At 38.8% G+C, this 25,683-nt stretch overlaps 1 protein-coding gene across 3 annotated transcripts in view; it reads right to left on the reverse strand.

Annotated features, from left to right (window-relative positions):
• Tmem45a (transmembrane protein 45A) overlaps positions 1-25,683 on the reverse strand; it is an 82,358-nt gene that overhangs the window by 7,424 nt on the left and 49,251 nt on the right. For all 3 annotated transcript variants that reach the window (XM_055593514.1, XM_055593519.1, XM_055593513.1), the window contains exons 2-4: positions 12,529-12,721; positions 10,676-10,882; positions 9,468-9,652 (exon numbers count right to left, since the gene is read on the reverse strand). In XM_055593514.1, coding sequence (XP_055449489.1) covers positions 9,468-9,652; positions 10,676-10,882; positions 12,529-12,718 — 582 coding nt within the window. In that variant the 5' untranslated portion in view covers positions 12,719-12,721. The remainder of the gene's footprint in view (positions 1-9,467; positions 9,653-10,675; positions 10,883-12,528; positions 12,722-25,683) is intronic.

Below are 25,683 nucleotides of genomic sequence, written 5' to 3' on the forward strand. Positions count from 1 at the left end.
GGCAGGCAGGCAGGAAGATAGGCAGAGAGACACTCTGGGACTAATCTGGGCTTTTGAAACCTCAAGGCCCACCACCAGTGACATACTTCCTCCCAAAAGGCCACATCTCCTAATCCTTCTAATCTTTTCAAACAGTTCCACTCCTTAATAAATAAGCATTCAAATATATGAGCCTATGGAGGAGTGCCATTCTTATTAAAAACCACCACATTCTATTCCCTGGCCCTGATAGGCTTGTGGGTATATTATAATGCAAAATGAATTTAGTCCAATTTTAAAAGTCCCCATAATCTATCACAATCTCAACACTGTTTAAAAGTCCAAAGTCTTTTCTGAGACTCATGGAATTCTCTTAACTGTAACTCCCTATAAAATACAAATAAAAATGCAGATCACATACTTCCAACATAAATGACACAGAACATATATTATCATTCTAAAAGGGAGGAAAGGGAGCATAGTGAGGAAATACTGGATCTAAGTAAATCTGAAAACCATCAGTGCAAATTCCAAATTCTATATCTTCATGTCTGATGTCAAAGTGCTCTTTAGATCTCTAACACACTTCTCTTGAGCTGGTCTGGCATCTCCAACATCTTGGGGTTTCCAAGGCAATGTAGGTTTTACCTTCAGAGCTTCATGCAATGGCCTCTCTGGGCCTCCATGCAGCAACAACCCTGACACACACATGACAGCTTTCCTTAGCCACAGTGGAAGATTTCACAACCCCTTTCCTTTATCCCCAGGTTGAAAGCCAGAATCACATGGCCAATGCTGCCAAGTTCTGCTGCTCCATGGGGCTGGAACTTGTCCCCCTCATTCAATTACATTTTCATGCGCTTTCAGTTATTGACGGTGATGCCTAAACTTTCTTTTTCTTCTCAAGTTGGAAGCTTAGCTGGGTGAGGTCTTGCCTTGAGGCCACCACTCCCTTTATTCCATTTAGCATCAGGCTTTTCTTTAAACGTTTTATCTCCGTGAGCACTGGACTTAACTTCATTGCACTTCCTGGTACAACTTTTTTTCTCAGCACATACATTTTTAATTTCTTTTGGTTCAATTTGCTCCTTTTCATTATATATTTGCATATGAGTGGTAACTAATAATCACATGACAATCAATAAGAGGCTGTCTTGAAATCTCCTCTGTGGATGCCATTAATCTAAACTCTTCCATTTAGTCTCAGGCAGATTTTTAGAACAAGGGCAAATGGGAGCCACATTCTTGCCAAAATATCACAAGAATGGTCTCTATAAATACAAACATTCTTCCCTCTGAAATTTCTTAAGTAAGCCCCTGCAGTTAAAATCTCCCTTAGCACTGTCTTCCATGCTCCTACTAGGATGGCTTAATCAGCTCTGCTTAAAACAACCAACCACTTTTCTACTCCAAAGTACCAAAGTTTTCCTTCCATATTCCTAAATAAAATAAAATAAAATAAAATAAAATAAAATAAAATAAAATAAAATAAAATAAAATAAAATAAAAAAGCATGATTAGTCCTGCAATACTCTAGTCCCTGGTACTAACTTCTATCTTAGTCACTGTTTTATTCCTGTGAAGAAACACCATGACTAAGGCAACTCTTATAAAGAAAAGCATTTAATTGAGACTTTCTCACAGTTTCAGGGGTTCAGTCCATTATCATCATGACAGGAAGCATGGCAGGAAACATGGCACCAGAGCAGTAGTTGAGATCTTTAGATCCTGATCTACAGGCAGCCAGGCAGTGAGAGACACTGAGCCTGGCTTAGGTTTTTGAAACCTCAAAGCCTTCCTCTAATGACATACTTCCTCCAACAAGGCATACTCACTCCAACAAGGCCACACCTCCTAATCCTACTAATCTTTCAAACAGTTCCACTCCTTGGCAAATAAGCATTCAAATACAAGAGCCTATGGTGTGGGGTGGGGTGGTCATTCTTATTCAAACCAACAGAAGAGCACTCCAGCTGGTGCTGAGATAACAGATGTAATTTTTGAAGAAATGAACACCACTGAAGAGAAACCTGTGCTATACTAGGACAATGGAAGAGGCTTCTGAAGGTAAAAGTTCACCTCTCTGAGGCTCTATCTTCTGAAGAACTAAGTTCATCTGAAGGAAAAAAAAGAAAAAGCTTAAACTGGGGGGCTCTCTATTCCCTGAAGGAAGTGTTTTCCCCAGAGTCAGTACATTGAAACTGATATAGCTGTAGATCGAGGGGCCCAAGTCTATATCTCAAGCTGGAAGCAGAACTTGGTCACATGATGTTGATTTTGCATTCATGGAAGACAGAAGATTTAATGAGTAGTGGAGTCTCATTCTATGGTTTTAGAGAACACCCATGGACAGGCTTAGAGTCCCTGAGAGGCCATTATGTGAATCCGTGACCTTGAAGCCTAGGATGCAATAGAGACCCCAGGATATGATTCAGGGAGGTTTTTTTTTTTTTTTTTTTTTTTTTTTTTGTAATAATCTCTTTCTTTCTAAAAAAAATTATGTGTGTGTGTGTTTGCTTCCTGGTCTGGACATACAGGACCCACATGCAGGTGCCCACAGGGCCACAACTCCTGAAACTGGAGTTACAGGTGCTTATGAGCTGCCTGATGTTTGGGTGCTGGAAACTAAAGCCATGTCTACAAGCACAGCAAGTGCTCTTCACCAACAAGCCATCTTGCTAGTCCCAGTTCTTCGGTATTCTCTAGGCTTGTTTTATGGCCTATATCCAATTCATTTTAGAGACAGTTTTGAGAGCTGCTGAGAAGAAAATGCATGATATATCTCTTAGATGAATTTTCTGTTGACATCTGTTAATCCAGTCGGTCTGTTAAATAGTTTATCTCTGAAGTTTGGGAGGCCTACATAAAGATATGGATAGGGAATTAAAGTCTCCTGTTATCATTATATTAGGTCCTATCTCACTTTTCAGGCATTTTAGTGTTTGCCTTGTGAAACTGGGAGCCCCAATAATCCATGAATAAATATTTACAACTGCTAATTTTTTTGAATTGTTCCCTTTACTATGCAGTGGCCTTCTGACAACTTTTAGTTTGGAGTCTACTTACTTACTTATCAGGTATCAAACAGGTCTTCCTGGTTTTTGTTTTGTTTTCTTACAAGTGCAGTATATATTTCCTGGAGACACATACTTTGGTCTTTTTTTAAAGATTTATTTTATTTTTTAAAAATTTTATGTATATATTATGTCTGTGTGTGGGTATGAACACATGAATGCAAGTGGCTGAGGAGGCCAGATGCATCAGTTATGCAGGAGATGGAATTACAGGTAGTTTTGAGTTGCCTCACATGGGTCCTGGGAATTGAGTTCAGGTCTTCTGCAAGAGCAAGAAACACTCTTAGCCTCCGAGTCTTCTCCCTACACTCTAGATCTTGTTTTTTTGGTTCAGTGAATTAGTTTGCATCTTTTCAGTAGGAAGTTGAGGGCATTTTCAACTGAGAGTATTATTGAGTTGAGTTTGCTGTGCCCTACAGTTCTGCTGATTGTTGGGGAGGAAGAAAAGAAAAACAATATTGACAACCATCATGTTACAGAGGAAGGATGGTTGTCCAAGTCTATTCTGTTGAAATATAAGCTACCTTGGGACAACTCAACAATAGAAGTAGAAACCTACACATTCTAAAAGATAAAAGTAAACATGATAAATGACTAAAATATGAAATAAAATGAAGTACAGATGCTGTAATTCAGTGTCACTTCTGAGTGATGCTGAATGTGGTATCTCTCACCTTTTTGCTTCACCATTTGTCTCTGCAAGTGAGAGCAAAGTTAACAGGCTCATTAATTCACATTAATTAATTCACATTAAGCCAGGCTGGTACACCCACCTGGTGAGACAGGTTTTGATGTAGAACTCCACCTTCTGCTAGAATTATTCAGACTGCTATCTCCCCATCTTCCAGTTAACACTTCCTTATCTAGTGTTTGGGGAATCTTTTTCTGTCCGTGTAGGTGGCACTGAGAATGTGTGGAAAGCCTGCCCTCCCATACCTGTCTTTGTCACTAGACAGTGTCTTTCTGGCCATGGACAGACCTAGGCAAGATATCTGAGCCAGTTTAGGCCCTTATTTCCCAGGTTCCCATGGAGTCGGTAGTCTGGGCAGATGGGAGATGGATCGATCTTTCTCGGATAATTTATTCCAGTGTGCCCATAGAGGAATCTCAGCCTTAAGGACCCTATCACACTGTGTCTCCACCTCCATGGTTGAAGGGGCTCTATGTCTCCCTACTAAAAGTACCTGGAGCACAGAGTTGAGAAAAACAAGGCATCTCCCAGCTTCCAAATAGTGCAAGCAGTGTGTTGATGTGGATGACTGGCTGATGGATTTTTCTAGCTGCTTCTTTATTAAAATCTCGTGCAGGCTTATTTCCTTCCTCCTTCATCTCTCACAACTAGGGACAGAGTCCCTAAGTATATTTTTACCCTGGGTCCCCTCTTTTGCTGGATCTTACAGAATTTGAATCTAATCTCCCATTTTACCCAGAATCCACGGTTGCCTTGAGAAACTTGCAAACTAAACTGTTTCAAGTAACCTTCATTAAACCATCATTAAATAATAATAATAAAACAATTAAAAAGCTACCATTTTAGAAAATGAGTTTACTGGTTGGTCCAAGAGTAGAGGTGTTTACAATGAATTGATCACAAAATGACTTTACTATTTTTATTATTATTTCATGTCAGAGTAACAGAAAACTTTGCTTCTTACTGAGTATTTCCTGGAACCTCATGGCCTAGCGTTTGAAAGCTACATCTATGTCTAAACACCAGGGTGCAGCCCATTAACAGGCGCCATGAGGACAGCTACTCTGGAAGCCAACGGACTTTAAGCTAAACTTAAGTCATTTAAGAACATTGTAACTCAGGACCAAAAACTAACAAACCCATCAGGCCATCATTTAAAATGAACAGTACACTTTTATCAGCTGTACTAATTTATTTTCTACTGTAAAATTATATATTTTGTATGCCACCCCTTCTCCCCCAAAATGTGTTTAGTTTAAAGCTTCACTATTATTAGTTTTTAAATGGAATTAATTTTTTTCTCTGATGAGGAATAAGCCAGAGTGCCATTTTCTATAGCTTACAGTAGGAATTTGATATTGCTGTATATTTTGATAATCTCATTTATGTCAATATGAAAACTCCAAACAAGTGTTTTATCTACAATATCAGGCTTTGGAGGACTACTGTGAGTGAGTCATTTTGCCATTTTAGAATGGATGTTTGTTTACAATAAAGATTTATTTATTTTCTTTTATGTGTATGAGTGTTTACCTGCATATGTGTTTGAACAGCACTTCCGTGCCTGGTGCCAAAGACCAGAGTTACAGAAGGTTGCGAGCCACCAAATGGGTGATGGAAACCCTGGGTCCTCTGCTAGAGTGCCGTCTGCTCATAACTGCTTAGCCATTTTGTCTTTCTTAATGTCCAGACAGGGATGAGTTACAGTTTAGACTCAAAATCCAGGCAGTTTTCCTGTGACGCATTTTTGGGACATGGAAATAAATGGAGCTAAGTTATACATAGGAGACAGCTATGCACAGTAAAAAAGAAGCAGCTTCCCCACCGTCTTGTGCTCTGAGGAGATTGAGGAGAAACAAAGAAGAAAGCCTAAAGTGAGTTTCTGAGTTACTCCTCCACTAGGAGATTAGGAAAAGACTGTCCTGGAATGATGGGCACAAGGGAGCTTCTTTTCTTTTTTGAGTTACATAAAATGGCTTAGTCATTAAATAAACATGTTTTAAATGCCATGTGACTCATGAAAGAAACAACTTTTTTATAGGTTAGGAGGGGAATTTCTCTTCTGTCCGAATATGACACAATCATTTCAATGTGAATTATAAAAAATGACCAGTCTGCACATTTGCCTCATTCAGCTCACATCTCCGTAAGTACGATTCCAAGAGTCTGAGTGCGCTTTCTCTAATCTGCCTGTGTGTAATTTATGAACTAGTGTTGGATACTTGTGAAGATGTGGCAAGCGACAAAAGTGGCAGAAAGCAAATCACAATGCAATGCCATTAGCTTAGGAAAGAGATTTAAATGTAAGCGTCCACATACTGCACATACCAATAAAACACCGTGCAGAAGACATTCCTCTAAGTTGCTAAACATTCTTATTTCAGAGGAATGAAAGCATGAGGATGTAGCTAAACAGTTATTTCCTGTTAGTGTAAATTTACACTGGTAAGAATGTTCATTTTTTTAAAGGGTTCAAGACAATGTTTAGGCTAGACACCTAGTCACGCAAGAGACTAATCTAGACATATTGGTAGGTTAAAAAAACTTCTAAATAATGAAAAATTTATCCCTAGAGATTATAACCAAATTTTGGGGTTTGTTTTGTTTGGTATGTGGATTTTTGTGGTTGTTTTGTTTTGTTTTGGAAAAACTTTTCAGGAAATGTGAAAATGTTATTTTTGTGCCCAAAGCAGCAGCATTAAGCTGTTCTATCCTTGGTTGAGGTATAATACGGCTTCTCTCTTTAGGTCAAAGAAGAACTAATCAGTAAATATTAGCTAAATATTGATTGCTTTTATTAATTGTAACCCTATCTTATAATTCCTTTCTTCAACTCTCTATTTGTTTCCTCCAAGGTTCTTACTGTCTTTTCTTTACATGAATATTAAGTTCCATAGTAAAATCAAACAAGTTGTATGTATGCTACAGTTTGAATAATGCTTGGCTTTTCATGGTCCTTTAGGTAAAGGTTTGCTCTCCATGCTGTCACTACTATAGGTCATCTAACTTTTAGTTCTAATGACCTAAGGACCTAAAAGACTCCTTAGGTCATTAGAGGCATATCCTTGAAGGAGAACTCTAGAACCCTAGCCATCACCTCTCTCTCACTTCCTAATCCTGAGACAAGTATTCTCTGTACATATTCCTGCTGTGATGTGCTCACTCCCTATAGTCTAAAGCCAAAAGGACTAAAAAATCATGGATTAAGACCTCTAAAACCATGTGGGAAAATAAACCTTTTCTCTCTATAATTGATGACTTTAGGTATTTGATGCACTAATAGAAAGATAGATAACACATAAAATCCTATACTGAGCAAAGTGATTTACACCCTTTCAAGCACACAGAGAATTCATATTGACATCATGCTATATACCAAAGGAAGTGTTTGCACCCTTCATATAAAACACATTCTCTGAACACAATGTGATTAAACTGGAAATGAGTGATATTCAGAAAAGATACGCTTTGAAACTTAAAATTGTGTTACTAGACAGAGGGCTCCAAGTCAAGTGATAGGTCGTAGGAAAGATACTCATTGAGCTGGAGGCCACATTTTTGGTCCCTAGTGCCATGAAAGAAAAACAAAAACAAACAAACAAAAAAAAAACTCCAACCCCACATAAGTCAAAAGAACTCGTGAATTAAAGATGAAAGCACAATAAAAACGCAACACTAAATAATATTTAGAGATATTTGTGGACGATACATGTTTTGTAATCAAGAAAGGTTAAAAATAAATGAAATTGCCACCTAAGCAAAAACAAACAAACAAACAAACAAAAAACAAAACCTAGAGAAAAAGGAGTTAAAGATAACCTCATAACAAAGGAAAAAAATGAAAATAAGAATTCAACAAATCCATACTAGTAATATAAAACTCCCACAGACTTCTAGACACGAATCTGAAGAACATGATCACAGATACCCACAATGGGACATGGCACAAGAGCCTGGCTTTACCCCAACAGATGCCCTGGACTAGCGCCTGCAGGCCTCCAGATCAGCTCTGTTCCAGCCATGCACTTCTATTTGACCTTTGGCCCACACAACTTCAGGCCCTGCTTTTGTCTTGAGTGAAGTTAGATGTTTTAATTTTTTTTTTTTAGCCTTTTCTTTTTAAATTTCTTTTTTCCTTTTCGATGTTTCTTTTTCAAACCCCTGCCACCATGGATCTACCTTATATGTCTTTGCTATGTGTTCAGAACAGAGACTACGCACTGAAGTGTAAGCTCACTGTGTCAACTTGACCAGAAGTTTGCTCTTGGGAAAACAAAACAAACAAACAAACAAACAAACAAGAAATACACCATCTTTCCTTTTGATCACTGAACATATATGCATGTGGGAAAACACTGCAATTCAGTGTACACTAGCTCTTTCTGTGCCATCCTCTTTACTCCATTTAGGTTCCCTGCGGTGGGTTAAGACCCTATGTAAGCTAGCTATAATCAGGAATTGTCTGCTTGATCACTTTACAGAATATTTACCATATTTATCATAAAGCACACTTCAAACTAACATGTGAACCTAGCCCCATCCTACCCTAGGTCTCTGCACCACATGCTCTTCTACCTCCTCCCGAGTGTGAATGTCACACCATCCTATCCCGTTTAAAACATTGTACTTCTCTCCTGGCAATCCTTTATCAATCATGGGAAATTCAAGCCCCAAAATAGCTGTATTACTCCAAATCCTGGCACTCTGGTGACTAAAAATATCCTCCTTAAAGTCTTGCCCAATCAGACAACGTCCTTGCCTCATCCTAAACTGCCTGGGATTTGGGATTAGAGAACTCTAGAGCTAGATCCTGCTTATAGTACTGTTTGTGCATGAGGAAATAGCTCGTTCTTGCTCAAGATACCTGTGGGCAAATTAGAAGTGATAATACCAAACCTCTGGATTGCTGTGAGTATATGGGGAATACAATAAAACAAGATGGGCTCTACTTCTGAGCCACACTGCCAGCCCCTCACTGGGGAATTCTAGGCCGGGGCTCTAGCCTTGAGCAAGGCACCATTCAAGGCCAGAAATGCAGCTAGAAAAATCTGGAGTTAGAGGAGTTAATGAGCCATGAGTGCTAAAAACAAAATCTTTGTCCTCTCCAAAAGCAACTGTTCACCACTGAGCCATCCTGTTAGCCCCACACTGTTCATAAAATCCTGAACTTCATTTTGCATCACACACACCATGACTTGTTGCTTCCCTTTCCTCTCTGGTCCTGCCATTCCTCCCCCCTTCTGGTCCCCTTTCCATTCAAAAATCTCTCCCTCACTGTATTATATACAAGATAAAACATGAGAAAATTGTTTTCTGAAAAAAAAAAAACCTATAAGATAAAATAAGATATACATAAAACCTATATGATGGCCATCATAGAGTTGTCTCTCATTAAGTGTCCTCTGTCTTTGGCTTTCATATACTTCTTGAGCTTATGACCCATTAGGCTATAAGCTGTTGTAGTATGATCAATCGCTTACAACCAGAATTATCAGCCTGGAGTTCCTACATCAAGGACAAATGGATCTGTTGTGAAAGAATACACAACCTGCTTCCTCCACAGCAGCTCTGATGGCATTCTCACTATAACTACCAGGTTACTCCAAGAACACCATTTCTGTGGCTCTCACAGAATAGAAGTATTGAAAACAAGTGCTTTGTTGATTAACACAAGAAACTACAGATAAGTGACACCAGGTCTATTAGCTAGAAGTCCCACTCACCTGCCAGAACCAGGTCCCTTGTAGTATGATGAGACTGGAGCGCAGGACCTCCAGAAGTACATTGGTTTTCGTGAGGAACTCCATGAAGGTAACCAGACCCGCCACGATGGTAGTGAAGACCAGAAGTTGGTGCACAAAGATATCCAGCATCTCCCGACCGTGTGTATGGTTGTAGAAGATAAAGGCTAATAGAGGGGACACATATATTTTCTGATAAAAACCAAAGGCTTCCCCCTGTACCACTCTCTTTCCACAGAATTTTATACAAACAAAGCATTGTCCCAAACAGCAAATCCCTCACTGGTTTCCATAGAAATGTACCTTTGCTTTGGGGAAGGTAAACATTGTCTCTTAGAAAGAGAATCTTTGAATTCTAGTCCCACTTTCCCCTTTTTCCAACCTTTGTTTTCTCTTCTAACATACCAAAAAAAGAAATCTCAACTATTGTTCAAAGAATTATCTATGTAAAATAATATATTGTAAACATGACTGTGGTGGGGAGCTATAATTATTGTGAATGTACAGATGAATGAGCTGAACTCAAAGCCTCACTTTCAGGGATTCAGCAAGCATGCTTCAATTATGATTATTGAACATTTGTTTGATCCCTCTCCTTTTGATAATCTGAAAAAGCAACTGAAAGAAACATCTTGTTATTTTCATTACCTTCTCAGAATTAGGAAGCCATTTCTTAGATACTACACAACACATTTGGGCAGAGTTTGTGTTTCTAATATCGGAAAAGCTCATTAGAGGTTGGTAGAGGTTTTCTATTGTGAGTAGCTGCTTTAAGTAATTCGTGACTGCTACTCCAAGGTCAGCTTTCACTGCTAACAGTGAAAAGAATGAAGGGCTCCAAAACAACTGAGAGGTAAGTGCCCACTGCAGATGACTTAAAAACAAATATGAAATGCGAATAAGGCTTTTTGAGTGGCTGTGTCTGCTCCAATCTATTAAGTTAGGCTGTAAAGATGGAAGAAAGGCTATTGGTACCTCATCTAGGATAGCCATCAATTCAACTATGACCCAGACAGCTCTGCCAATCAAAGTCACACACACACACACACACACACACACACACACACACACATAAGATGTGGGGTTTTTCTTCTACCATACCACACCAGGGTTAAGGTTAGGGTTAGACTTGCTAAAGAACTACATCAATGCCCACCAACCAACAGAAAACATATTACTTTCATACTTACACTCCACAAAGATGGCATTTGATAACATTAACTTGCTTAAGGAAAGAGGAAATATATTGGTAGTGAAACATAAGATCTGTGCTACACCCTGTAGCCCAAAGAAGAAGTACATGGTTGTGTGATGCCACTCCAGAAGCTCGTACCACTGGCCATCTTTATACAGGGTGAGAGAGGGTCCTCCTGAAATAAACTGCTCCCCAACCATACCTGAGGAGGAGAATAGCACAGTTTTAGCAAGCCTCTCCTTAACTCTACTCAGTGTGTGGGAAGACAACAGGAACATGTGTTCAATGCTTACTCCAACCTTATGATGTTGACTCCTCCCTCGGAGTTTCCTCCAAAAGCCTAGAGATAGTGATCAGGACTTGATTCAAAAGTTTAGAGGCTGGTTTGGGTAATCAGCTTTATCTACATATACACAAATGAGCCAAGCAATTGATTCATACCTTTAATACTGGTAATTTCCATTTAACAATTGTTTCTAATTTAACGACTCCTTTGAGGTTTAGATTTACGATATGTGTCTTATAAAGGATTATTACTTTCTTTCTAGATACTGCAATCTTAGGCAACTGTTTCAAAGTAGGATGTTGTTCCCAATTCCTGATAAAACTGATAAAAAAAAATAGCTTTTTCCCCAACTAAGAAGAATAAAGATGGTTCATGCAGCCTCCACATATAGCTACTTATTCATGGAGACAGTTTTATTTCCCTAGAGACACTGTCTTGTTAACCTCTAGAATGGGCAAGAAAACTCCTCTCTTTGGAAGTGGTTACTTTGCAATTTCATGGTCATGACAAAGTCCTACTGACATGAATGAAAAGACTCATTAAGAAAATTAGAAGTGCTACCTTTAAAAAAAAAAAAAAAAGGAGCGGCTAAAGCAGTACTGTAAAAATGCAAAACCTTCTCATAAAATGTTCACTAACAAAGGGAAGTTACTTAAGTTAAAAGTTACCAGCACTCTGTCCAGTTCAAGAAACAAAGTGTATAAACATGAAGCAAGAGATCCTCAAGCCTTGACTATATCATCCCTCAGCAATGACTTGCAACTGAAGATTTCCCATAATCATGTCACTGTTTTAGTATAATTTACAAAATGGCTTCTCACAGAATTTCCTCTTTGAAACAACAGAACATCTGTTTCATAGGCTCTAACTTATGATACAAAAGGAATTCACCTGACTGGATATGCAAATTAAATACTGACTCATTAAGGATTAGGTTTTCATATAATTATGAAATGTCACATTCCTAAGATTACGACACTTGTAAAACATAATTGGGATGAGCACTAAGAGACATATTAATACAAAATTCATTTAGCATATCTAAATCTTTTTTAAATATTTTTTTATTTTTATATTAATTACAGTTTATTCACTTTGTATCTCAGCTGTATCCCCCTCCTTCATTCCCTCCCAATCCCACCCTCCTTCCTTTATCTCCTCCCATTCCCCTCTCCGAGTCCACTGATATGGGAGGTCCTCCTCCCCTTCCATCTAACCCTAGCTTATCAGGTCTCATCAGGACTGGCTGCATTGTCTTCTTCTGTGGCCTGGCAAGGCTGCTCCCCACTCAAGGGGAGGTGATCAAAGAGCCAGCCACTGAATTCATGTCAGAGACAGTCCCTATTCCCCTTATTAGGGAACTCACTTGGATACTGAGCTGCCATGGGCTATATCTGAGCAGGGGTTCTAGATTATATCCATGAATGGTCCTTGGTTGGAGTATCGGTCTCAGAAAAGACTACTGTGCCTCTATGTTGCTCTAAATCTTGTATTGAATTTATTTGTTGTTGTTCATGAAATACTGAAAAGGAGAAAACATAACAAAGCCAGTCCCTACTTACCAGTAAAAGCCATGATAATCACGACAACTCCTTCCCATATCTCTGCTCGACGTAATAATGTTTTGGAACTAAGGTAGCAGGTCTTAGTTTGCTTTTTGTAGACATATTTCAGGATACTCTTTGTACACCACCAAAAGCCCATTATAATGAAGAATGTTCCAGGGAGAGCATGACCTCTGAAACTCCCCATGTCCTACAAGGATCAAAAATAGACATTTCATTTAAACTCAGCAGAAATATTTCATGCCCCTACTGAATATATTGTATGTAAGGATCTATACACATACTGTAGATATTACCATAAGATTGGCAACTCAAGTAAAAATAAAATAAAAATTTGCATTTGTTTAACATCTACCATATATTAACCACCGTGTCAAGTGTTTTACATGCCACCCTTAACCTAACTTTTGAAATATACCCACAGATGAGAACTCACTACTCAAATTTCAGCTGAGACCTAGGTTTGGGGAAGTTAAATGACTTGCAAAGATCTTATAATTGATAAGCAGATTTTTTTATTTCTTCAAGACACAGTATGTATTATAGCATAGACTTACACTTTACACATAAAGCAAAACAACATGAAGGTTTGGGAAAGTCTGTTTAATTTGATACTGCCTATAGATCTTTAAGTAAATAATTTTAAAGGATCAAGAATTATTAAAGACAAGTAGGATTCATGAGATATTTGTATGTTCTTTGGCATATTTGGCAGGCTGCATTTGCTATGTTTCTAATTCTGGATAGTTGCCTGAGCAAGGAGTTGGTATGTGCCACTTTCAAGCTGAGTCACTTAAGTCTACTTGAGAACCTTAGCTCTCCTCTTGCTTCAGCTACTTCGGCATGACACCTCCACTGCACAAAGATGGTCAGCTAGCCTGATGCAGCTATCTCTGTGAGTGTGTGTGTGTGTGTGTGTGTGTGTGTGTGTGTGTGTGTATGTCCCTTTATTAATGTAGATCACTGAAACTTTGAGGTTTACATTTACAACAGCATAGCCTGATAAACACCGACCCAAATCACATTACATGTTTTCCTCACATTCTTGCCACACTTTAACAAACAGAAGTGCTCCTCAGGTTTCAGTCTGGGGTACAAAACAACCTTGAAAAATGTGAGTTTCCAATTTTTGGGGAAGTCCTTCTTTCAAACATTTATTGTACTATCAACAGAACAGCGGAAGAAGAGTCCAAAATTATCCTGCAAATCTAACAGTAGGTCAGATCCAAACAAGCTCACAAAAGAGAATTTCATGGTATTCCTAGTCTATGAAACTAGAATCTTTATTTCTTTGAGCAAGTGCCGGGCCTCTTAGTTTGGGTTACTCCCTTGGGTTAAAGGGATGATGTAAAGGAAATGGATGCTGACCCACATACTGCATCCTACATCTACAATCAAGACCCCGGAAGCTCATTTCATGCATCCTTTAGTCATCCGAACTTTCCAAGAGTCAGACTACACCACACATCTCCAAGTTAGGACAGGTTCTGATCCTGACTCTCTGTGCTATAGTTTGGACTGTGTACTTTATTTAACATGTTTAGAACATCCAAACCATAGTTCTTTGTCAGTAAAAAAAGCGGGTAGACCTTGAAGATGCATGAAATTTTGTCTCTGACAAGCTTCCACTTAGCAAGCTAACCAGCAGCAGTGTCGTTGATTCCGCCTGTCCGTCTGGTGGAGACAATCACATGAGATCGCCAAATGCCTCTGCACAGAACTCAGAAACACACACACCCAGCATATACATTTTTAAAGTTTTCTTTTTTTTAAGAAAATAATTCCATATGATTTAGGGATCTTGAAACACTCTGTTATTTCTTAATATAGGAAAGTTTTTTTTTTAAATAGGGGTTTCCAGAGTCTTAAGATTTTAGAGTAAAACTAGAAATTTTTTAAATTTAATATCAAATAAAAACAACACATATGTCAAGAATTAAGAGAATGCTTAAAGAAGTTATACAGCCATTGAAAATACAGTTTTCAAATAACAAGTAATATATTTAGTAAAACTAAAAGAATAAAAATGAGGAGAGGCATACCCTTCATACATCATACTCCCCCCAATGACTACTAAAAATAATTTAAAAAGCATATTTTTTTAATGAGATGAGGGGCTTTTATTCAGACTAAGGAGATATGAATACCAACTTAATTGCTTGTTACCTATGCAGTTTCTGTTAAGTTACTTAACCTTTGAGTGTCTGAGTTTGCACCTTTGTAAAAATGGGATGAATAATAATACCTGCATCTAAAATAATTACCCCATATCACTATCAAACAATGAATTCTGTCCTCTACCTTCAAACCACTAGAGCAGTGGTTCTCAGCCTATGCATTGTGACCCCTTTTGGGGGTGTTGAATGATCTATTCCCAGGGGTCACCTAAGACCATCAGAGATATCAGGCACTTACATTACGATTCAAAGCAGTAGTAAAACTACAGTTGTGAAGTAGCAATAAAAATAATTTTATGGCTGTTTCTCACCCCTAAGTAAAGAACTGTGATAAAGGTTTGCAGTGTTAGGAAAATGGAGAACCACTGTACAAGAGCAGAAGAAACTCTAACCTAATACTATCAGAAGCTACAGCATTTCAAAATGCCTTTAAAAGGAAGTGACATGAAATGAAAACCAAACAAAAGGTAAAGAGAAATGCCAGGTGTGAAAGAAGGAACGGCTGCTCAAAAGTGAGCTGATCTAGGACGACACCAGTGGGCATGCAAAAAGTGAATGCAGAAAAGCCCATGAGGCCTCAGTCCTGCTCCAAGAACTGCAGGCAACCAAGGAAGGCTGGGGGCAGAACCGATGGGCTTCCCCTGGGAAGAGCACAGCACTGATTGCTCAGTGCCGAATGGTCAGCCCTGAAAACATACACAAGAAACATTACATGGACTGAATAGGTCCATACACATGTGGCATATATATTTGGGGATATATATGCATATATATAGACCTCTATGTGTGTAACAACAGCTAGTAAAAAGTGAGGCCATAAATTTGAAGGAGTGGAAGGGTTTTGAGGGAGCAAGTGGAAAGGAGAAATGCTGTAACTGTATAATAATCTCAAAAATAAATAGATTTTAAAAATTTTAAAGAGAACATGAATAGCTTTCTCTGCTTGAATACTGACTACTGAAAACCAAAATGCATCTACATAATTCTTTTGGCAAGCCTAAGTGTGTAGCTATTAACTCTTCTTCTGCTACTGTCATGGAGAGTCATTGTGGTCTTCTGTGGTATTTAAATACATTCCTTAAAAGTGGAGACCGTAGCAGCTTTATTTGTAATAGCCAGAAGCTGGAAACAACCCAGATGCCCCTCAACTGAAGAATGGATGCAGAAACTGTGGTACATCTATACAATGGAGTATTACTCAGCAATGAAAAATAAGGAAATCATGAAATTTGCAGGTAAATGGTGGGACCTGGAAAGGATCATCCTGAGTGAGTTGACCCAGAAGCAAAAAGACACTCACGGTATATACTCACTCATATAAACATACAATATAGAATAAACCCACTAAAAGCTGTACATCTAAACAAACTAAGCAAAAGAGAGGACCCTAACTAAAATGTTCAATCCCCATCCTGAAAGGCAAAGAGGATGGACATCAGAAGAAAAAGAAAATAGGAAACAACCTCGGAACCTGCTACAGAGGGCCTCTGAAAGCCAGAAGAAAACAGGAAACAACCTTGAAACCTGCCACAGAGGGCCTCTGAAAGCTTCTGCAGTATAGACTGTCAAAGCAGATGCTGAGCCTGATGGCCAACTGATGGGCAGAGTGAATGGAATTTTATGTAAGAAGTGGGAAATAGTAAGAGCTGGAGGGAACGGGAACTCCACAAGCAGAGCAACAGAACAAGATAATTTGAACACAGGGAACTTCCCAGAGACTCCTACTCCAACCAAGGACTATTTGTGGAGATGACCTGGAACCCCTGCACAGGTGTAGCCCATGGCAGTTCAGTGTCCAAGTGGGTTACATAGTAATGGGAAGAGGGACTGCCTCTGACATAATCTGATTGGCCTGCTCTTTGATCACTTCCCCCTGGGGGGGAGCAGCCTTCCCAGGCCACAGTAGAGGACAATGCAGCCACTTTTGATGAGAACTGATAGACTAAGATCAGAAAGAAGGAGAGGAGGACCTCCCCTATCAGTGGACTTGGGGAGTGGCATGCATGCAGAAAGGGGAGGGAGGGTGGGATTGGCAGGGGAGGAGGGAGGGGCTTATGGGGGGATACAAAATGAATAAAGTGTAATTAATAAAAAATAAATAAAAGATTTAAAAAAAAAAAAAGTGGAGACCGTAAATGTATGCTGCCGCTTCCTTCCAACCCTAAGATAATGGCAAAGAGGGACATAAAGGGCATGCTGTAGTTGCTTTCATGCTTTAGAACTGCTTAGTGCGCTGAACACATAGTAAAAGAGCAATAGTTAACATAGAATTTTAAAATGTGTAACTCTTAGTCAGACAATCTTCCTGACTCGCCTCTTTGTTGAGAGCAAGTGGGCCCATTACCCCTTAGTCCACTGCTAGGATGTAATAAAGGAGGAGTCACAAAATGCTTTTAGTGTACATCAGATGATCACAGTGGGGAAAGAAATGAGTTCCTGATTCAGTCACAATGCCACTGTCCTCTTGTTCTAAAACAATCTGATAATTCAGATGTTGCCAGCTTTAGAAGACTCCGCAAAATAAAGACCCAACACTTTCGATACTTGCCTGGCAGAAGGTCCCAACACACACAGTCATTCCTAGCAATTAAAATGGCAATAATTTCACTTATGTTCATGGCAGAGAGAAAACCTGCCCACATCCTCAAATACGTATCTCTTGGCTTTTATCTCAGAAAAATCATTACCTATCAATCTGTTTGCTGCTTCCTAATCTACGGATGCCTGCTGATGTAACTTGTTGCTTGGAAAAGCCAAGTACAGTAGCAGAGTCTGGTGAGCTCTAAACTCCTAAACTAAGCATCAACATCATGGGACATTCTTTCTCACTCACAAAGTAGAACTCACAAGGTAGCCAGTTGTAACCATGGGAACAGTAAATTAAGAGAACCTTCCTCCTGATCTTTATTGATTCTATCTGCAAGTTCAATCACTGCCCTCCAGATATGGTTCATTCTATAATTCAGACTCTTCCCCCATCCAAATATGCCTATTATTCCTAACAACATCAAATCTTATTCTTTTGGATAAAAAAAAAACCACCTTCTTATATCCCACTGAATCATTTTTGTTGACTATAACACAGACACAAACACACACACACACACACACACACACACTTACCTAGCACCAAAAAGAGATATGTTTTAAAAATCTAGTACTTAAGAGACAATGTTATATTGTTGTAAAGCAAGTGTGTTACAGCCACACAAACCACAGACTTGCCCTGTAAATAGAAAGAAGGGAAACTCAGCCAAGAGTAAGATATTTTTCAATTTTCTCAGTAGAATCACAAACAGCTCATTTCAATAAAAAGTGAATATTAATATGAGAAAGAACATAAACTACAATTTTTTCCTAGAGCCACCACTAAAAAAGTATTTGTCTTACTAATTCATATTTCAGGACACACTTGTAACTTCTGTTTCACTCACATAAACACATACACACACAGCAACTATTTCTTGAACATCACTTTCCTACTGGCCTAATTCAAAGAAACTGATACAGGCATATGTTGCTTTGAAATTTCTTAATTCTCCATCATTCCACATCAGCAGTTTACCTCCCCAATCTGAACTTTTTTTTAAAGAAATTTTCATAAATTATCCTTACCTTAACCCTGTGCTCAAAGTCAAGTCTGAGTCAATTGTCTTCTCTCCAGAATGTATAATGGTCCCAGAGTCCGAAAGGAAATGCAGTTGTTGAATGCCTCTATCTCTAACACTGCCTCCTCCTGTTGCTTTGACACTAAGCCTATGTGCTTATCTTTCCAGCATGAAGTCAAGCAGTTAAGTTTCAGATTGTGTCATAGTATATTTAAGTCCAAGTAACACACCCTTCTGAACATACTGCCTCCCACCTGCCGGGCTGCTAGCCTGAACCATGTGCTACCTGCTCTGTGGGTCACATAATCTCTTTTTCAGGACATAGAGACAAGTAAAAGACAAAAATAATAAATAGAGCAATGATATTTAATTGTGTGTTTGAAGTTCCTCAGAGGTAAACTAGTTCCTATAATGTGCGGTACTGCAAGAAAGAGATTGCCACAGATTGTCTGTGATTGAGATTGTCTATGATTGAGTCACAGACAAATTGAAGCTAAAGGAACAGAAACTACTGTCGGTCAGCACTACAGCTCAAAGAATATGGAGCACTAGCCTAGCTTCTACCTGTATTGCACCATAGCATCTCAGGTTCTCAGGGTGCCTACTGGTAATAAATATAGCTCCTGCTCACACCAGAGAGGAGAAAACAGCAACTGAAGAACTCTATTCCTTACCAACAGGTCGGTTATAAGTTTTTATGACAATTAAGATGCTGACACACATAAAATTGGGATAAGGTTTCATTCTAGAAGGATAAATAGTGGAAAAGGGTCACTGTAAGGAATGAAGTAAATGAATGATCCATGGTGAGCAGGATACAGGGGAGAGATGGCATTCTTAGAGAGTGAACTAAGGGGAACTTTTAAGTACCATTCGCAGAAATGTAAATTAGTGTGCCCATTATAGAAAGCCACATGGCTATAAGATTCAGTAATCCCACGCTACATATATATTCAAAGGAAATAAAATGAAGTAAAATATACATAATAAAATAAAGAAAAAATAAAACAAGTGTGTCAAAGAGACAGCTTCACTCAAGCTCACAACAGCTAAGACATGAATCAACCTAAGCATTCTTCAACATATGAATGGACAAAGATGGGGCTGAAGAGATGGCTCAGCAGTTAAGAGTGCTTGCTGCTCCAGCAGAAGACCAGAGTTCAATTCCCAGAACAAACATCAGGCAGCTCATAACCACCTGTAATTCCAGTCCAAGGGAATCTGACTCTCTTTTGGCCTCTATGGGTATTTGCATTTATGTGCACATACTGGCACACATATACAAAGAGATCAATAAAACAATAAGTGAAAAATGTTTATGCACATATATACAGCAAATACTACTCAGATGGAAAAAAAATCCAGTCACTTGCAGCAACATGAATGATTCCGGGCAATTTCATGGTTCAGAAAACAAAATAGATATAGAAATAAAAATAACTCATGATCTCACTTATTTGTGGAGTATGAAGAGGTTGACCCTATAGCAGTAGAAATGAAATAGAGGCTCCGAAAGCCTTTTTACAAGGGGGGTAAAGAGGGATGAATTCAGATAAAGACTTGTCTGTGGGTACAAAGCTACTTCTAGGGAAGAAGAAGAATTTCTGATCACTTACTGCCCAGAGGGAGAATAAATTCAACACTAAAGCATTAAACATTTCAAAATAGCAGAACAACAGCAGCAACAACAACAACAACAACAAAAATGGTTTTGAATATTGTGCCACAAAGAGTGACAGCTATGAGGTGATGGATGTATAAAATACACTGATTTGATTTTTGTACAGTTTACATGAATCAAAACACGTTTTTCTAAATATGTACAATTTTCAATTAAAAATAAATAATAATAACATAAGATAAAAACCTTTTAAGAAGAATGGGAAGAAGGTTGGGGAGAAGACTGAGCGGTAAAAGTGCCTATTGCTAAGGCTGATGACCTGAGTCTGATTCCTGCTACCCACACGGGAAATAGAAAGAAATGACCCCTGAAAATTATTCTTTAGCATTTATACAATGCACTGTGGCACACCCACACACAGACACCCACAGCAAAATAAACACGTTAAATAATTTTAAAAGTAACAGGGGAAGTTACACAAGTTCTAGCAGATACCTAATCTGATCATAGGATCAAACCCCAATGTTTCCAAATATTATTGAGTAATTCTGTTTAGATTACTCAAACCTTGACAGTTCTAGGGGAAAAAAATAAAGACAATATACTCTTCTCTGCATAGTGTATATAGCGATAAAGTAATATTTAAACACACTTATCTTATTGTCAAATGCTTAATCTTTGAAAACTTTAGTGGAAGTTCAAATAGCTCCATACAACGTCTTAAAGGTTCATGTCCCAGTGTTCTGAACATAATTTCCATATCTTCCTAGTCCTGGTTTCCCCAGTCAGAAGGCTTACATGGCTTCGTTCCACTTACTCCTCTTTACAGACAAACTCAATACATTGTGGACACCAAATGCCTATTCTGATACAGATATATCAGGTCAACCAACTTGCCCTAGTTCTTTAGCCCAGGCTTGTGATCTCAACTACATGGGAGCCTGAGGCAGGAGAGCTGTACATTAAAGGGCAGTTTGCATAATTTAGCCAGACCCTTTCTCAGACTAGACTATAAAACAAACAAACAACAAAACAAACAAACAAAACAAAGAAACAGGGTAGGTAGGTCTAGAGGGCATAGCTCCCTGGTAGAGCCCCAAGCGAACAATAGCAGTCATAAGAACAAAAGAACCCAAGCTGTCCTGGCTTGTTTTCTATTACTATAATAGATGCCAGGGCCAAAAGCATCTTGGGAAGGAATGTATTATTTAGTATTTAGCTTATAATCTCAATCACAGGTGATTATTGAAGGAAGTCTGGGCAGGAACTAAAGCAAGAAGAGAGGCAGGAGTCATGGAGAAACTGCTTACTGTTTTGCTTCCTATGTCTGGTTCAGCCTGCTTTGTTATACAACTCAAGACCACCTGCCCAGGGGTGGTATCTCCCTCACTGGGCTGGGCCTTCCCACATCAATAAGAAAGAAACTACACCCTTTACAATAGCCACAAATAACATTAAGCACCTTGGTGTGACTCTAACCAAGCAAGTGAAAGACCTGTATGAAAAAAACTTTAAGTCTCTGAAGAAAGAGATTAAAGAAGACATCACAAGGTGGAAAGATCTCCCATGTTCATGGATTGGTAGGATTAACATAGTGAAAATGGCTATCCTTCCAATGGCATTCTACAGATTCAATGCAATTCCTATCAAAATACCAACACAATTCTTTACAGAACTTAAAAGAACAATTCCCAATTTCATATAGAAAAACAAAACACCCAGAATTGCTAAAGCAATCCTGTACAACAACAGATCTTCTGGAGGTATCGCCATCCCTGATCTCAAGCTGTACTATAGAGCAACAGTAATAAAAACTGCATGGTACTGCTATAGAAACAGAAAGGTGGATCAATGGAATCAAATAGAAGACCCAGAAATAAACCCCCACACACTTATGGATACTTGATTTTTGACAAAGAAGCCAAAACAACACAATGGAAAAAAAGATAGAACCATCAACAAATGGTGCTGGTCTAACTAGATGTCTACATGTAGAAAAATGCAAATAGATCCATATTTATCACCCTGCACAAAAGTAAAGTCCAAGTGGATCAAAGACCTCAATATAAAACCAGACACACTAAACCCGTTAGAAGAAAAAGTGGGGAAGAGCCTGGAACTCATTGGCACAAAAGACAACTTCCTGAACAGAACACCAACAGCATAGGTTCTAAGAGCAACAATCAATAAATGGGACCTCATGAAACTGAACAGCTTCTGTAAAGCAAAGGATACTATCATCAGAACAAAATGACAGCCTATGTATTGGAAAGGATCTTCACCAACCCTTTATCTGACAGAGGGCTAATATCCAGAGTATATCAAGAACTTAAACAAACAAACTAAGTAATCCAATTAAAAAATGGGGTACAGAGCTAAACAGAATTCTGAATAGAGGAATATCGAATGGCAGAGAAACACTTAAATAAATGATCAATTTCCTTAGCCATCAGGGAAATGCAAATCAAAACGACCCTGAGATTTCACCTTATACCCATCGGAATGGCTAAGATCAAAAACTCAAGTGACAACACATACTAGAAAGGATGTGGAGAAAAGGGAAGCCCTCCTCTGTTGCTGGTGGGAATGTAAACTTGTACAACCACTTTGGAAATCAATCTGGTGCTTTCTCAAAAAATTAGGAATAGTGCTACCTCAAGATCCAGCTATACCACTCCTAGGCATATATCCAAAGTATGTGCTAAACTATACAACAAGGACATTTGCTCAACCATGTTTGTAGCAGCTCCATTCGTAATAGTCAGAAGCTGGAAACAACCCAGATGTCCCTCAATGGAGGAATGGATACAGAAATTGTGGTACATTTACACAACTGAATACTACTCAGCTATTAAAAATTAGGAAATCATAAAATTTGCAGGCAAATGGTGGGATCTAGAAAAGATCATCTTGAGTGAGGTAACCCAAAAGCAGAAAGATACACATGGTATATATGCACTCATAAGTATGTATTAGCCATATAATTTAGGAAAAACCTACCAAAATCTATACTCCTAAAAAAGCTAAACAACAAGGAAGACCCTAGGGAAGATGTTCAACCCTCATTGAGAAGGACAAACATGACAGACATTGGAAGCAAGAGAAGACAGGGAACAGGACAGGAGCCTACCACAGATGGCCTCTGAAAGACTCTACTGATGGAGGTATCAAAGCCAAGGTGAAGACTCATAACCAAACTTTGTGCAGAGGGCATGGAATTTTATGAAAGAGGGGAGAAATAGAAAGACCTGGAGGGGACAGGAGCTCCAAAAAGAGACCAACATAACCAAAAATCAAAAAAACAAAAAAACCCAAAACCAACCAACCAATCAATCAAACAAACAAAAAACTGAACCCTGAGAGCCCTGCAGAAACTTTTACCCCAACTAAGGACACTGCATGGAAAGGACCTAAAACTCCAGTTCAGATGTAGCCTATGGACTTAGTATCCAAGTGGAGTCCCTAGTAAGGAGAGCAAGGGCTGTCTCTGGCATGAACTCAATGACAAGCTCTCTGAATAACTCCCCCTGGGGGGTGCAGCCTTGCCAGGCCACAGAAAATGACAATGCAACCAGTCCTGATGAGACCTGATAGGCTAGGGTCAAATAGAAGGGGAACAGGACCTTCCCTATCAGTGGACTAGGGAAGGGGCATAGGGGGAGAAGAGGAAGGAAGAGTGGGATTAGGAGGAGACGAGGGAGGGGCCATAGCTGGGATACAAATTGAATAAATTGTAATAAATGATAATAAAAATTTTTAAATCATTAATCCAAAAAAAAATAAAAAAGTCTCACAGACATGCTTACAGGTCAATCTGATGGAGGCAATTCTTCAAGTGAGATTTCCTCTTCCCAGATATGTCTGGGTTTGTGTCATTGACAAAAAAACCAACCAGCAGAAAAACAGAAACAAAACAAAACAAACAAACAAAAAACCACTAGCCTTGACAAGTGGTACATTTTCAATTACTTAGGAAGCTGAAACAAGAGGATTATAAGTTTAAAGCTGAGTTCAGCTATAGAGTAAATACGAGGCCAGCTTGGTGAACTCAGTGAGATCCTTTCTCAAAATCTAAAATAAATAAGGGGCTACGGATATAGTGTAGTCATGGAGTACTTGCTTATATGTATTTGAAGCCCTAGATTCAATATACAATATGATAACAAACTAACTAACATAACAGAAACAAACAAAAACAGTTGCAAGCAGGAAATATGTGATCTAGTAGAAACGAGTACACAGATTACTCTAAACCATCAATGAGTACATAGAGAAAGACAGGAACAAAGAAGGAGCAAGATTCTGACTGTAACTAACCTACGGAGCTAGTGGCCCCCAGCTTCTTGGTACACAGGTCTCATTTCCTCTCTCGGTGTTAAACCCATGGCAAGCAAGAGCTGTACTTCTCAGGACACTCTGTATCTAACTAACAATTAGAAACAGCCAATGAGCAATGTATGAATCTATTTCTAGGTCGGAGTAAAGAGAGGAAGCTTGTTAGCAAACACAGGCTGCTCTGTTCTTCATGAGGAACTACACCTCTTGCTGCCACCACCACCTGTAGGGTTCAACTCCAGCCTCTTCAGTGGTCCAGAACAACATTACCCAGAACCTCCCCTGAGGACTAAGACTGCATCGCTGATCTTCCTTCCTCTGAGGTTCGCCTCTTCTTAGAGTGAGCATGTACCAATGTTCTGCCTCTACAACATTCAGTCATTTGAACTACTGAGCTTTCAATCATTCATCCAGGCCAATATATCCCTCTTTACTGATGAAGTATACATTTCTCCTTTAAACAACCTCAGTAATACAAATACCAAGAGCATGACCCATGAAAGAAAGAGGTGTGTTGGTTAGACATCATTAAAACTAAATACTGTCTATGTAAAAGTACTAAAAGAACAGAAGGCATGCCACAAAAAAACAAACCTGACAAAGGAGCTTCCCCTATCAGTGGACTTGGGGAGGGGCATGGGAGGAGATGAAGGAGGGAAGATAGGACTGGGAGGGGATGAGGAGGGGGCTATAGCAGGGATACAAAGTAAATAAACTGTAATTTGTAAAAATATAAATAAATTTTTAAAAAGTGGGAAAAAAAAGAATTTGTCTCTAAAATATATATTTTTTTTTAATTTAGGATTTAACAAGAGAAAGGTAACTAAACTAAAACTTTTACTGAGTAACATCTGAATATTTATTTCACCAAAGAGAGTATACATATCACAAATAAACACATAAAAAGATGCCCAATGGAGACTTATAAAGGAGAACAACAGTATTAGCATGCGCTTGTTTAAAATACTGTAATCAAAATGCTAACAACGTGAAATACTGGCGTAGCTAGAAAACTCATTGCAATGCATCTGGTTGGGCAGCTTCTCACTCTTTGATCCAGATTTGTGCTCACAGACATTTACTCAAATAAGTTGGGAACTTGAAAATCTGCATATGAACACTATTAACTGTTTTTTTCACAACTACCATTTCTGGGGAACCACCATGACGTCTTTCAATATGCAAAAGCATAAGAAAACCAGTATGTGGGAGAATATTCAGTGATAAGAAGAAATAAGCCTTCAGGTGTCAAGAGACACCTCTGCTTGCCAGTCCTTGGTATTTTAGCCTGTGTGCCTTACAGCACAAAGTTCTCGTTACTGAGGACCTAATGAATGCATGGCACAAAGAAGAGACTTATTGAAACAGAAAAATGAGTGTATTTGCAGCATCTTCTCCTACTAGAAGGTCC

This window comes from Psammomys obesus, unplaced genomic scaffold (genome assembly GCF_907164565.1).
Source record: "Psammomys obesus unplaced genomic scaffold, mPsaObe1.curated_primary_1811, whole genome shotgun sequence".
Taxonomy (NCBI): Eukaryota; Metazoa; Chordata; class Mammalia; order Rodentia; family Muridae; genus Psammomys; species Psammomys obesus.